The sequence below is a fragment of the Camellia sinensis genome, chromosome 2, assembly GCF_055761805.1.
Source record: "Camellia sinensis isolate YWXY chromosome 2, ASM5576180v1, whole genome shotgun sequence".
NCBI classification, from domain to species: Eukaryota; Viridiplantae; Streptophyta; class Magnoliopsida; order Ericales; family Theaceae; genus Camellia; species Camellia sinensis.
The window spans coordinates 31,879,060-31,894,000 of record NC_138962.1 but is presented as its reverse complement, the minus strand read 5'-3'; the positions used below and the strand labels follow the sequence as shown (position 1 = coordinate 31,894,000).

General features: G+C 35.2%; 1 protein-coding gene across 8 annotated transcripts; it reads right to left on the bottom strand.

The window, feature by feature from the left end:
* Positions 1 to 362: 362 nt before the first annotated feature.
* LOC114266964 (subtilisin-like protease SBT3) lies at positions 363 to 14,491 on the bottom strand. Of its 8 annotated transcripts, XM_082914047.1 has the most exons (4): positions 14,266 to 14,302; positions 14,066 to 14,128; positions 2,865 to 3,039; positions 363 to 2,774 (listed from the first exon to the last, which is right to left on the bottom strand). In XM_082914047.1, the coding sequence occupies exons 3-4, from the start codon at positions 3,011 to 3,013 to the stop codon at positions 698 to 700; spliced, it is 2,226 nt and encodes a 741-aa protein (XP_082770173.1). In that variant the 5' UTR covers positions 3,014 to 3,039; positions 14,066 to 14,128; positions 14,266 to 14,302; the 3' UTR covers positions 363 to 697. The 8 variants fall into 8 exon arrangements, 7 of the variants coding, with proteins under 7 accessions (XP_082770173.1, XP_082770169.1, XP_082770167.1 ...); XR_014360786.1 differs by lacking the exon at positions 14,266 to 14,302 and having other exon boundaries at positions 363 to 543; positions 601 to 3,025; positions 14,066 to 14,243; XM_082914043.1 differs by lacking the exon at positions 14,266 to 14,302 and adding an exon at positions 14,366 to 14,491 and having other exon boundaries at positions 363 to 3,039.
* Between the last annotated feature and the right edge of the window lie 450 nt (positions 14,492 to 14,941).

Sequence of the window (14,941 nt, the reverse complement as noted above, 5' to 3'; positions counted from 1 at the left end):
GTTTTGTTACTCACTCCAAACTCAAGTTGGCTAGTACCTATCCTCCTTGAGTTTGAGGGGGCTGTTAGTATATTATATGTATTATATATTAGTGCATAATATGTTAGCTGTAAATTACCAAGCTTTAATCATGTTGTTTTCTTAGTACTTCCTTCGTGCACACTTTCTGCTTTCTTCTTTCTGCTCTCTTTGCCCCTTTGTGCACTCTCCCCTCTATAAAAGGAGAGTCATCTTCATATTGTAAAGACACACTTAACAATCAATCAATTGAATACATACAATTTATTCTCTCTGTATTTCTCTCTCTATCAATTTATCTTACAAAGTTTATACCTAAAACAGTCAAAAGCCAACAAAAATAATAATAATAATAATAACAATAAATAGAAAAATACAATAATATACAATTAAGGTACTCTCTTGGCACCCTTGCTCTTGTAGCATCTCTAACGCAATTGTTATAGCCACTACCATTATTATAATTGGGCCAAGAGAGCATTAGCTCATCTCCTATTTGAGCTGCCAAATTTAACATGGCACACACAAATATAGTTTTTTATAAATAAAAAGAAGAAAAAAAAACTATCATCATTTCACCCATTTCAGCATGGTTGCCAAATTTTGCAACTTTTAGAACTGTAAGGTGTCAAAATTGACTATGACATACCATTTTGGCAATTCTAAGTTCCAACACCTTTCATGCTCTTGGATAAGGTGCAAAAGCAGCAACAACAGGACTTCTCACTACATGCTTGCCCTTAACCTCATTCCAGCTCAAATACCCATAATTCACAATAGAATCACTTTGTATTCTGACATCTCCAACTCCAGCATCAACCTCTACTGTCATGCTGAACTTGGCTGTGCTGTATTTTCCGTCAAATGCTATCGTCGGCGGCTCCACAACCACTTTCATGCCCGATGGGGCATTCACCACAGCATGGTAGACCGAGGAAATATTCACTACACTAGTCAACACCCTTTTAAAGGTGTAACTAGTAGTGTTAGTGTTGTTGAGGAGGATCATAAAAGACGGGTAGTTAAGATCGAGACTAGCTTGATCACAACTGAAATTTGATCTCTTGGTGATGATCTTGATCTGTTGGTTTGTGTAATCCATTCCACACAAGTAATTGATGTAGTCTTGAGCCTCCAAGTCATAAACAAGTCCTGGGTCTATGGCTTTGACAGGATCTACGTGCCCTGACCCATAATCAAGAGGAGTCCCAGCTACTCCGGTGGTCATATCAATGATCGTGCCGTTCGCGTTGTCGATCACGTAAGCCGTCGTCATCAATGCTGATCTGATGGCAGCCGGACTCCAATCCCTGTGTACGGCTTTTAGTAGTGCTGATATACCAGCTACGTGGGGACACGCCATGGATGTGCCAGAGAGAAGCACGAAGTCGCTAAGCAAATAGTCGTGGTCATCTCCAATCGGCGCAATTCCTCTGTTTGGTGCATATGCTGCTAAAATATTAACTCCAGGAGCCAAGATATCAGGTTTCAGTATCCATGGCGATTTACGATCCGGTCCTCGGGAAGAAAAATTTGCCACTATTGGGGCAGGTTTAGTACCCAAAACTGTCTGTTGAAACTTAATACTGACAGTTGTATTCTTGGCTTTGATTAGGTAGTCTTTGATTGAATTTCCGACTTCTTGGATCACTGCCACGTATGGATTGTTGAAATCACTTGGGTAGAGAAACATGGCAGAGTCGGTACTGAAGATTGCTCCTGCAGCTCCAGCTCTGTCTGTTTCAAACGTGTTAAATCCGAATGATTCACTGAAGTCGCAGAACACGTACTTCCCGGCAACATCTTTAGGGTCAAGAGAATAGTTGTCGCAGATTTCCTTGCTCCTATTTCCATGGCCAAAGTATATAGGGACTCTGGAGACTAACAAGTCTAATGGGTAGACAGATTTTCCGCTGACAGTGAGGTCCCCGTAGTCACCAAGTGTCACTTCGGCAGCATAATCTCGATCAATGGTCCCCGCTCCAATGGTAGTGATCCATGGAGCTCCATTGACGATGGTAAAACCATGAGGACCACGATTTCCGGCTGCGCATACCACAATGATCCCCTTTTCCATGGCTGTAAAAGCTGCCATTGCAATTGGGTTTTGTTCAAAAGCAGTCTCATTGAAACCCAACGACAATGACATGATATCGACACCATCAGCTATGGCTTGGTCCATGCCGGCTATAGTGTCAGATGCAGCGGCTTCATAAGTGGTGTTGAAGAAAATCACTTTGTACATGGCAAGCCGGGCCTTCGGTGCCATTCCAATCGCGGTTCCCTTGGCATAATTGAAGTAACTGGCGTCCTGCACGGGGCTTCCGGCTGCCGTCGATGATGTATGGGTCCCGTGTCCAAAGAAATCCCTCGGAGAATCGTAGTCGTATGTTTTGGAGATGTTCAAGCCTGCTTCCTTCATCCCTTTACTGAACGAGCGTGCTCCGATGAGTTTCCGGTTACAGTTAGAAGAGTTGAACTCCACACCAGACTCACAAGAACCGCGCCATCTCTCTGGAACAGGGGGCATTTCATCATCTCTGAAACTCTCACTCTCCGGCCAAATTCCAGAGTCAATAACGCCGACGATCATATCATCCCCAAAATTGGCTGCGGGCCATAACCCAACATTTGGTTCCAGGCCGAGAAACTTCGGGGAATGTGTAGTCTGAAGCTTTCCAAAGGTTTCTGGGTACGTGGCAACGTGACCAGGCATTTTCTCCAGCTGATCAAGTTGGGACTGAGACAGCACTGCACTAAAGCCATCCAAGACATGGTTGTAGGTATAAAGATGCGTTGGAAGAACACCATTCGGCGAAGACAGGGATGAGAGAGTTGACATATACCAACTATGATGATCTGGGAAAGGAGAAGGCATAGCTGATTTGTCCACGTGGATGATGTATGTCCTACGATCATCCGCAACAATAGCTGCTGACATGCCAACTAAAAGTAGGAAGAAACAAAGGAGCTTGAAAAAGACAGAGCAATCCATTGTTGGGGAACACTGAAAACAGACAACTGAATTAGTTTAATCAGCCCAATGACAATAAGTTATATATACTGCTCTAGCAACTAAAGTCTAAGCGATGAAACCAACAAAAAAATCATAGATATTCAAGATTTTGATAAACAGCCGGCTATGGATGCCTTGAGGACGGCTGCAAATACTGCTACATAGTTGTACCCACCCAAAACTAAACATAGCAGTTTGCACCTCCATCAGTGCAGATCATTTTCGATATCGCACCACGAACCATTCAGAACTATTGCATGATGGTATCAACAGAGTTCTACTATGCTAAGTGAATATATTCAAGATTTTGATTAAAAAAAAAAAAACTAGAGAAACTAATATATTAATAAGTACAAGATAAGGAAATAAAAGACTTCATCAGATTTCAATAAAGAAATGAAATAATGACAAGATAAGGAAAGGAAAGACTTTATCAAATTTCAATAAAGAAATGAAATAAAGAGGTTCCTTTTACAATCATTTAACTAGGGCAATAAACAAGCCGCGTGGAGCCAAGATTTAGTATATTTGGCTTGTTTATTAAGATTTTAGCGAATTAGAGCTCGAGCTCGAGCTCGAGCTCAATAAAATTTAACGAACAAAACTCGAGCCAAGTTGACTTAGGCTTGACTCGAACTCGAACCTATTCAAGAGTCCTAGCGAGTTCAAAAATTTATAAATTTATACTTGCGTAAGAGACTAAAATTACAATTAAAATTTTGATTATACAATTATATATACAATATATATAAATATTCTAAAAAAAAGAGTCAATATTTTATTAAAATAATAATATCTACTACCACTATTATATAAATATATTATCTATAGTTAACTATTATTTATATTTATATTTTTCAAATATATAAATAACATACTTATCTTATTTTTTTATACATATTTTTACATTATTTAATATATAGATAATAAATATTAAACGAGTCAACTAATGAGCCGAGTTTATGAGCCGAATTTTTGAATGTTTAGGCTTGTTTATCAAAAATTTAACGAGTTCGAGCTCGAGCTCGAACGCAAAAAAAAAAAATTTAACGAACTGAGTTTGAGCAAGCCAAGCTCAAGCCTATTCACAAACGGCTCTGTTTGTTTGCAGTCCTATTTAAGACAATAAGAAAATAAGAGGATGATAAATTGGAAGGGGACTGACTCAAAATATACTTCCTTGGCCCTCTCCCTCTTCTTGAAACTACTGTCGTAAAAATATTTCTGTCGTAAACATTTTGATTAGCGGTGGAACCAAGAATTTTGTTTAGGAGAGGCCAATATATATGCATAAAAAATATTGAGTTAGTTTTGGTATATTTGCAATTGAATATAACTTCTTATATAAGCGTTGTGAAAGAAGTATTTCATGAAAAAATTATATAAATCTAATAAATAGTTTTCTTAATTTTTAAAAATTTTGAACTATTAGATCTAAGTAAATATACAATCGGTTAAACCACTATTTTAAACTATTTTTTGATTAATATAATTTAGTATACAAGAAGTGAAAAATGCTTAAGATCTCTAAAACATGACCTTTAAATTTACATAACATTGAATGTGACCTGTTTGATTATTTAGAAGTCAATCAAATAAGACTCAACTCCTGTTAAGTTATTGTGAATAAATTTAGGAGTGAAATTTTAGATAGTTAGGGAAAATATGTGATTCCCCACAAGTAAATCAATCAATGAGAATAAAAACTAATACGGAAAAATTAAATCAAAAGCAACATAAGAATTTTTACGTGATTCTCTCAATGTGAGGTACGTCCACGGGATCGAAATCCGATTCCACTATCAACCAAAGAGTTTCCAAACGATTACAAACGAGACACGAATGGTCTCATAAAACCACCCTTAGGTGAATTCCAAATAATCACAAATAAACAAGAGAAAAGACCTCACCAAATAGATGAACAAAAATCTTCAGAACCTGAGTTGTAGAAGATCCAAAATAACGAACCAAATCAACACCGAAAACGAAGCAAAGAACCAACCAAATTAATTCCACTGTTCACACACCCAAAAAATTGATTTCACCAAAGTGGAGTATGTGTAGTAGCCGTTCTCTTCACCTCGGGATGAGCAAAAACAAAACCCTAAAATATTGTGAATCTAGGGTTTATTATCAAACCTTAGTTGTTTCCAAATTGGATTGGGTCTTCACAAATTAAATATAATATATAAAAATATATTATAATTAATACTAAACCAAATTAAACTCTTTTTCCAAACCCAATTGGGTCCCACACTCCAATAAGAAGGTATACCCAACAATTCTCCCTCTACCGACTTAGGTGAAGATATCAACCATACCAGCCAAAGTTCGACACTTTAAATGTTTGTCCTTTGACAAAGTCTTAGTCAACATATCCGAAATATTATCATCTGTGCGAATATTTTCGAGTTGTAACAATTTCGAATCTAACACATCACGAATACAATGGTATCTCACATCAATGTGTTTCGATCTCGAATGAAAAATAGAATTTTTACTCAAGTGAATAGCACTTTGACTATCACAAAAGCACATACTTTTCTTGCTTCAAACCCAACTCTTGCAAAAATTTCTTCAACCATAACTCTTCTTTGCAAGCTTCTACAATAGCAATAAATTCAGCTTTGATAGTTGAGAGAGCAACACATTTTTGTAATTTAGATTGCCATGCCACAGCTCTCCCTGCAAAAGTCATCAAATACCCCGAAGTAGATTTCCTAGAATCAATATCACCGGCCATGTTAGAATCTGTGAACCCATCAAGCATCGGTAGGAATGGCAACGGGGCGGGGCGGGGCGGGGCGGGGCGGGGCGGGGCCGAGGACTGCACTCCCCGTCCCCGATCCCCGATGGTAAACATCTCCCTGGCCCCGATCCCCGACGGGGAACCAATCACTATCTCCGTCCCCGCCCCTTAACGGGGATCGGGTTTTCCTGACCCCAAAAATTCCCCGGACCAAAAAAAAAAACAAACAGCGACAGCAGATTCAACATCATCAACATCCGATCCAAAAAAAAAAAAAAAACAAACATCATCTACCAACATCATAAACAATTTATATTAGATCTAAGTAGAGAGAGAGATAGAGAGATCGATCTGCTCAGATCTAAGTTGAGAGAGAGAGATTCATCTGCTCAAATCGACTTTGGCATCGCGGCACAGAGAGATCGATCCGGTGCTCTACTCAGATCGCCTCTGGTTCGGTGCTCTGCTTAGATCGGCACTAGTTCGGTGCTCTACTCAGATCGACTCTGATTCGGTGCTTTCCCTCTCTCTGAGTGAGTGAGAGAAAGAGAGACAGAGATGAGAGACAGTGAGAAAGAGAGAGAGATCAGATGTGAGGAAGAGAGAGATTAGAGGTGAGGAAGAGGTGAGGAAGAGAGAGATCAGAGGTGAGAAAGAGGGAGAGAAGACATGAAATAATGAAATGAAAGAAAATGAGAGAGAAACTAATCAACATATATATATATATATATATAATATATGTACCACTTTGGGGACAAAACGAGGCCGGGGCCGGGCTGGGGTTGGACACTTTATCACCGTCCCCGGCCCGAAATTGATCGGGACTTATTTTTTTAATACCATCCCCGTCCCGTCGGGGGTATTTTTTGGGGAATAACCGTTCAAATCGGGGTCGAGGGATCGGGTTCCCGTCGGTTCGGTTTCAAATTGTCATCCCTAAACATCGGCTTACCATCCCCAAAACATAAACACACCCTCGAAGTCCCTTGAAGATACCTTAAAATCCATTTTACCGCTGCCCAATGTTCTTTACCCGGATTAGAGAAAAAAAGACTCACCACGCCGTTGTACATCAAAGAACCAACTGCTGAAGCATAAGGAACTTTCAGCATCTCTTCCTTGTCTTTCTCACTTGTAGGACATTGATTCAAACTAAGCTTGAAGTGACCCGCAAGTGGATAACCAATCGGCTTTGCTTTATTCATGTTGGACCTCTCAAGAACTTTCTCAATGTAGCTTTCTTGAGACAACCAAATTAGCCCCTCTTTGCGATCACGAACAATTTTCATACCAAGTATTTGCTTTGCCGGTCCCAAATTTTTCATAGCAAAAGACTTGCTCAACTCCAATTTCAACCTATTAATCATGGTAGAATCTTGACCCACAATTAACATATCATCAACATAAAGCAAAAGAATAATAAATTTACCATCCGGGAAATTTTTCACAAACGCACAATGGTCCGAAGTGGTTTTAGAAAAACCATTATTTATCATGAAAGAGTCAAATTTTTTGTACCATTGCCGCGGGGCTTGCTTGAGACCATACAAACTTTTCTTCAATTTGCAAATAAATTTCTCTTTCCCTTTCCCTACAAAACCTTCCGGTTGCTCCATTTAAATTTCTTCTTCAAGGTCACCATGACGAAATGCGGTCTTCACATCAAGTTGCTCAATTTCAAGGTTCATACTTGCAGCCATGCCAAGTACAACCCGAATAGAAGACATCTTTACAACCGGTGAGAAAATCTCGTCAAAGTCAATACCTTTCTTTTGCCCAAATCCTTTCACAACAAGACGTGCTTTGTACCTCAAAGTCTTGCCATAATTCTTCAATTTGAAAAGCCATTTATTTTTCAGAATTTTCCTCCCTTTAGGCAACTTCACTAAATCATAAGTCTGGTTTTCAAGCAAGGAATTCATCTCCTCATCCATGGCCTTTTTTCAATCACCTTTCTTTGCATGTTCAATTGCTTCTTGGTAGCTCTCAGGCTCCCCTTGATCGGAAATCAATACAAATTCATTGGGAGGATACTTTCTTGAAGGTTGTCGGTCACTTGTAGATTTCCTCAACTCAAGTTGTGGTGGCGGTTCTTGAGTTGGATGCTCTTCCTCAATTTCGGGGTCAACTTCATTTTGAATAGCATCATCATCTACATCTTCAAGAGGTGGCTGCACCTCTCCCCCATTTTCATTATCAACTAAAGATGAAGGAGATGGATCCATGTCAATGAGATCGCTAGTTTTTGGCTCTGGTTGATCACCTTTGCCAAAGTCTTCAATTGTTTGGTCTTCAAGAAACACAACATCACGGCTTCGAATGATTTTCTTGTCGACCGGATCGCACAATCTATACCTGAATTCATCACGCCCATAGCCAAGAAAAATACATTGTCTTGACTTACTATCAAGCTTGGACCTCTCATCCTTTGGAATGTGAACAAAAGCTCGGCAACCAAACACTCTCAAGTACTCATAAGATACATCTTTGCCGGTCCAAACTCTTTCTGGAACATCACCATTCAATGGATAGGAAGGAGACAAATTGATCACGTCAACCGCTGCCTTCAATGCCTCACCCCAAAAGGATCTTGGCAATTTAGCTTATGAAAGCAAACACCTTGTTCTTTCCACAATGGTGCGGCTCATCCTCTCAGCAACTCCATTTTATTAAGGAGTCTTCTTAACTGTCTTTTGATGCCGAATACCTTGACTGTGACAATACTCATCAAATGACCCAATGTATTCACCACCATTGTCTGATCGGATGCACTTCAATTTCTGTCCTGTTTCTCTTTCAACCATTGCTTGAAAATGCTTAAATATTTCTAGAACTTGATCTTTAGTTTTTAGTAGAAAAGCCCAAACTTTTCTTGAATAATCATCAATGAAAGTAACAAAATAAAGTGCACCACCATGTGTTCTAACTTTTAAAGGACCACAAACATCCGAATGAATCAACTCCAAACATTTTCTTTTCTAGAAGCAATATTTTTATGAAAAGAAACTCTATGTTGTTTACCTGCCAAACAATGAACACAAGTTTTGAGATGTGTACCTTTCAAACTGAGTAGAAGCTCTTTCTTGAACAATACTTACAGCCCCTTTTCACTCATGTGGCCAAGCCGCTTGTACCACAATTCGGTAGAAGTATCATCTTCAAGTGCATTGACAACACCTTTACAAATTTTTCCTTGCATCGAATAAAGTGTATGAGTCTTCTTGGACTTAGTCACCACCAAAGAACCCTTTGTGAGCTTCCATATTCCATCACCAAATTTGTTGTTGAAGCCTTCATCATCTAGCTTCCCAGTAGAGATCAAATTGAGGCGAATGTCGAGAACATGCTTCACATCTTTAAGCAACAACTTGAAGCCCAAATTTGTTTCCAAGCAAACATCACCCTTGCCGATAATCTTGGACAAACCTTCATTACCCATTCGAACAGAACCATAATCTCCTTTGGTGTAGGTAGTGAAGAAATCAACTCGAGAAATCAACTCGAGAAATCACATAAAAAGAAGCACCGGAATCAATCACCCAATTGCTCTCTTGGCCCACAAAATTGATACAATCATCTTCACAAACGACCATGAGATCATCAGTAGTAACTGTCGTTGTGTCTTCTTGCTTTTTATCCACACTTTTGTCACGCCTTTTCTCCTTGTTCTTGAGCTTTCGGCATTCTCGCTTCATGTGCCTTTTCTCATGGCAATAATAGCACTCAATGTCTTTCTTTGAAAAAAAACCATCTTTTGATTTGTCATGGCTTTGATCACGACCATGAGAAGTCTTACTCCTCCCTCTTGTTTTACTTCGGCCTCTCACAACAAATGTTTCCGAATGAGAGGAACCCACTGATTTTCTTCTAGTTTCTTCATTTAACAAGCTACTAGTGACTTGGCCCATTGTGACAACTCCATCAGGTGCCGAATTACTAACCGTCACAACCAAAGTCTCCCAACTTTCGGGCAAAGAACTAAGTAGCATCAAAGCCTACAACTCATCATCAAAAACAATTTTCATAAAAGTAAGTTGGTTAACAATACTCTTTATTTCATTCAGATGTTCCGGAATAGGGCTGCCCTCTTTATATTTTAAATTAACCAACTTACGAAACAGAAAGGCTTTATTTGTGGCTGATTTCCTATCATAAAGGCCTTCTAATTTTTTCCATAAATCATGTACCGAAGTTTCAGTAGCAACATGATGAAACACACTGTCATCAATCCATTGACGGATAACACCAACGGCTTTTCGATTAAGCCTATTCCATTCATCATCTTTCATACCCTCGGGTTTGCTACTATCACCCTCAATGGGTCCATACAAATCTTTACAAAATAATAGGTCTTCCATTTTAGTTTTCCAAGTTACCCAATTGCTTCTATTGAAGCTAGACATACGACCCATATTCCCCGCCATTGATTTACACAAATAAATAAACTCAAATAAACCGTAAGCTCTGATACCAGTAGTTAGGGAAAATATGTGATTCTCCACAAGTAAATCGATCAATGGGAATAAAAACTAATGCGAAAAAATTAAATCAAAAGCAACACAAGAATTTTTACATGGTTCCCTCAATGTGAGGTACGTTCACGGGATCGAAATCCGATTCCACTATCAACCAAAGAGTTTCCAAACAATTACAAACGAGATACGAATGGTCTCACAAAACCACCCTTAGGTAAATTCCAAATAATCACAAATAAACAAGAGGAAAGACCTCACCAAATAGATGAACAAAAAACTTCAGAACCAGAGTTGTAGAAGTTCCAAAATAACGAACCAAATCAACACCGAAAACGAAGCAAAGAACCATCCAAATTAATTCCACTGTTCACACACCCAAAAAATTGATTTCACCAAAGTGGAGTATGTGTAGTAGCAGCCGTTCTCTTCACCTCGGGATGAGCAAAAACAAAACCCTAAAATATTGTGAATCTAGGGTTTATTATCAAACCTTAGTTGTTTCCAAATTGGATTGGGTCTTCACAAATTAAATATAATATATAAAAATATATTATAATTAATATTAAATCAAATTAAACTCTTTTTCCAAATCCAATTGGGTCCCACACTCCAATAAAGAGGTATACCCAACATAGATTGCCTAATGTTACTCATAAAAAGGTATACATACTATTTTATTTTAAAACTAGCGGTAACCCGTGCGATGTACGGAAAAATAAACTATATACATTTTGTGTGATATATAAATTATTCTAATCTTGAATTATATTTTAATAGCAGCAAGCCATGATCTTAGGCCCATCTTGGTTGATGTAAACAATAATTAATCTACAAAATTTCACAATAAAAATTTGATATACATAAAAAATTGTTAATTATAAAGATTGTTGGGATAATAGTATTACAATCACTTGATAACATAAATAATTTGTATCAGACTATAGTGTCATGCAACAAAAACAAAAACAAAAACAAAGCTTTAAAAGAAATAAATTTTATAAGTTATCATAAATTTACTTATTTTAAATCAATGATTTATATTATTATCGTGGGACCAAATTATAAATAAATCTCAGCTTTTAATTATAATTTGTAAGTAATCATTCTCCATAACTTGAATAATACTTGCATAGTTTTTACAACATTTAAAAAAAAATAAAGATAAGAATTTCGTAGGATTATAAAAATTATATAAGAAAATAGTTTAATTCATTTTATTTATAAAAAAAATGATGACAAATTATTTGAATTGTATTTGAAGAAATATAACAAATGATAGCTTTAATCATTATATACCAAAAAAAAATATTATATAGGTTACTCAACAACAAAATGGTCAAATATAACTAAAGTCATGGACATTGAATTAAATCATATGGGATCTAAATTGATAATATAATCTAATAAATCGACTAATAATAAAAGAGAGATATCGACAGATATGTAGTATTTCTCTACCATCTTTGTATTATATTCATTAATTTCATATATCATATGAAAGTTTTACTCGTCTCAATCTTTCAATGAAATAAGCACCAAGAAAACAAATTTGATAAGAAATTAGTTCTAAACTTTATTATTAAAAAAATAGAAATTTCAAAGAGAAAATTTAGATATGGGATTGAAAAAATACTACAACAAATGACAATCTTATAAAAAAATAAAAAGAAAGAAAAAGAAAAAACACATAGCAATGATCTAATGTAAACTATTTTTAAAAATTAAAAGAAAGAATATCAAATTATTACCTTGGATAAATATAGTGACAGAAAATAATTTTGTGAGATTTTGGTATTGCCTTCTCCCATACAGCTTTCATTATTTAATTATTAATACTCTTCTTATTCATAGCCAACCATTGTTTTTTTATATATATCTTTATCACTTGGTAGATAATAACAAATAATAAAAATTATGAGGAATAGGTTAAGAGGAGATAAGAAGTTATAGATAAGAGTATTTCACAAGATAAAAAATTCAAAATAAAAAAAAAATGATAATATGTGATAAAAGGAGAAAAAAAATATAAGTAAACCAAAATAAAGATTTAGATAGATATGTTTTTGATAGATATAGATTAACAAATCATATATTTATCTAAATTTTATTATTTTAATTTTTTTTTGTAAATCAATTAGTTAATCTTTATCTTTATCTGTAGACCACGAAATTAATTTTTATAAATTATTTATCAATTCTTATATGTTTATTTATCTATAAGTCATGAAATTATTGTTTTTCAAATAATTTTTAAAATTTTTATCTTTATCTAAATGTCATGAAATAAATTTCCATAAATTATTTATGATTTTTTTATATGTTTATTTATAATGAAATTAATTAAAGTACAAAATGAAGGGCAATAAACATGAGTAATTTTTTTTTTAAAATCAATTTTTTAACCTTTATTTTTATCAGTAGGCCATGAAATTAAATTTTATAAATTATTTATCAATTTTTATATGCTTATTTATGGGAAGAAATTTTAAATTATCTATAAGTTATGAAATTAATTATTTAATTTTTATCTTTATCTGTATACCATGAAATTAATTTTCATAAATTATTTATCAGTTTTTATATGTTTATCTATATGGAGGAATTTTGAAATTCAAATCTTTATCCATAAGCCATGAAATTAATTTTCATTTTAATTAATCAAATAAATAGAAAATGGAGGAAAATAGAAAACACGAAAGACAATCAAAGAGGGTTGTCACGTAGGAAAGAGAGAATTTTAAAATTATGAGAATTTAGGAATGAATATTTACAAATTTTTGACAAAACCACTACATTTGATTATATATATAGTATATATATATATTAAAAGAATAAGTAGTATGTACCTTTTGTATTAATAAAATTGACTCAATAAAATTGATACTATTATTTAAAATAAAAAATTATCAAGAATCATTTTCATTATACATTGTTAAATATTAATGAAATAAAAAGTTAGTAAGATAATTTTTATAAAATTAAAAAATCATCCCATTATATATTTTACAAATATTCATAAATAAAAAAGTAATTATAAATTGTAAAAAATCAAAGGGGGACAAGACCCCTCCAGCCCCTACATAGTTTCGCCCCTGATTTTGATTCAGAATCTTTGTTATCAACTACATCAAACTGCACAGGTTTCTAGTACTAACATCCCTAGATAACAAAATATAAATTAACAAGCAAAGACGACAATCCTACTGACTAACGCACAGGTTTCTGTGGTATTGATATCCTAAATAACAAAATATAAATTAACATTCAAAGACAACAATCCAAGTAAGCAAGAGCAGTTCAATCATTACAACTATTAAATATGGACCAACCCCACGCAACCATGCCTCCACATACAGAATCTGGAGCAAAGGTGTTCAAAACCAATTCGCATAAAAAATTTTAGAATCTTGATTTATGTAATAAGAACACAAAAAGTTAAAGGGCATGTTAGTTTGCGTACAGATATGCTTTGGCAGTTGATCTGTTACAGAGTCTTACATGGAACTTTTATGCTGTGTTTGATTGGGGAATTTAAGGAGAGATTTGAAAATAGAAATAAAAAAGTTAGGTGAAATGTGAATAAAATATACTTACATTTCATCTAATTTCACCCACTTTTTTCCGTTCCCTTTTCAAATCTCTCTCAAATCTTCCAACCAAACACAGCGTTTAAGATTAATCTTCAAAACTGTTAGATGCACAACAAACAAAGGTGTTCCTAGCTTTTCCTATCAACTTTTATTAAACTTTGGGGTGAATTATATATATACACAGAGAGAGAGAGGAACAGCGTAGCAACAAGGATACCTCAGCTATAAAGATCCTAATTGTGTACCGCTTTGTTCGGAGGATTCAGAAGGCAACAGGTTCCTGCAGATGGCCAAGAGAAGGAACTATAAGTAAACAAAGTACTTAAAATATTGTATTGTAGGCCCAAAATGCCAAGCAAAAGAAAAGAAAGAAAGAGACAAAGAAACACTTAATCACTTGAGCAGTTTAACATTTACTAGTTATATCCAAGTGGTCAGCATAACTAAAATTCCGAGGGCAACTTTGCCTACAACCAATAGTATTGAACATATAGCAAAATAAGATGGTCAAGCCAACCTCTACACCGAAGGTAATAAAGTAGATATGAAACCTCAGAAGATAAATTATAACTAACTTAAAACTAACATGAACCAAATCTACTTATCTCCCGCAAACAGTGACAAATTTTTGTTTTTTTATTAGAGAGAGAGAAGATATTTGTGTATGAAAGTCTTCGCAAAATATCATGAGTCAATCGGGTGTACTACAACTAGATTGATGTCTACCAGAGAGAGCATCCGGGCAACCAGGCTGAAAGGGAGTGGGGACAGAATGGGATGGGAACTGACAGCTTCAAGTATATAATGGGAAAAGTTAGAGATCATGAAAAATTTTTCATGAAAAATTTATGATCATTGGATTACCTTGATTAGTGTGTAGTATTTTATTCTAAGTGTAATTCAAAAGTTACAAAACTTTCATGATTATTTTCATGAAAAGTTTTTCATGATACCTAACTTTGCTGATAATCCTATCTATTCCACTTTAGTAGTGGCTCGTAAGCATGAAAAAGAAGGGGGAAAAAAATCTTCATAAAACGACCAAATATGTAGGAAACACTACAGGAAAATATAGCAAAAACGACGGGTTTTT

What these genes read in the sequence shown, in the direction of transcription:
- LOC114266964 (XM_082914043.1), bottom strand. Translation starts at nt 3,013, where the DNA reads ATGGATTGCTCTGTCTTTTTCAAGCTCCTTTGTTTCTTCCTACTTTTA.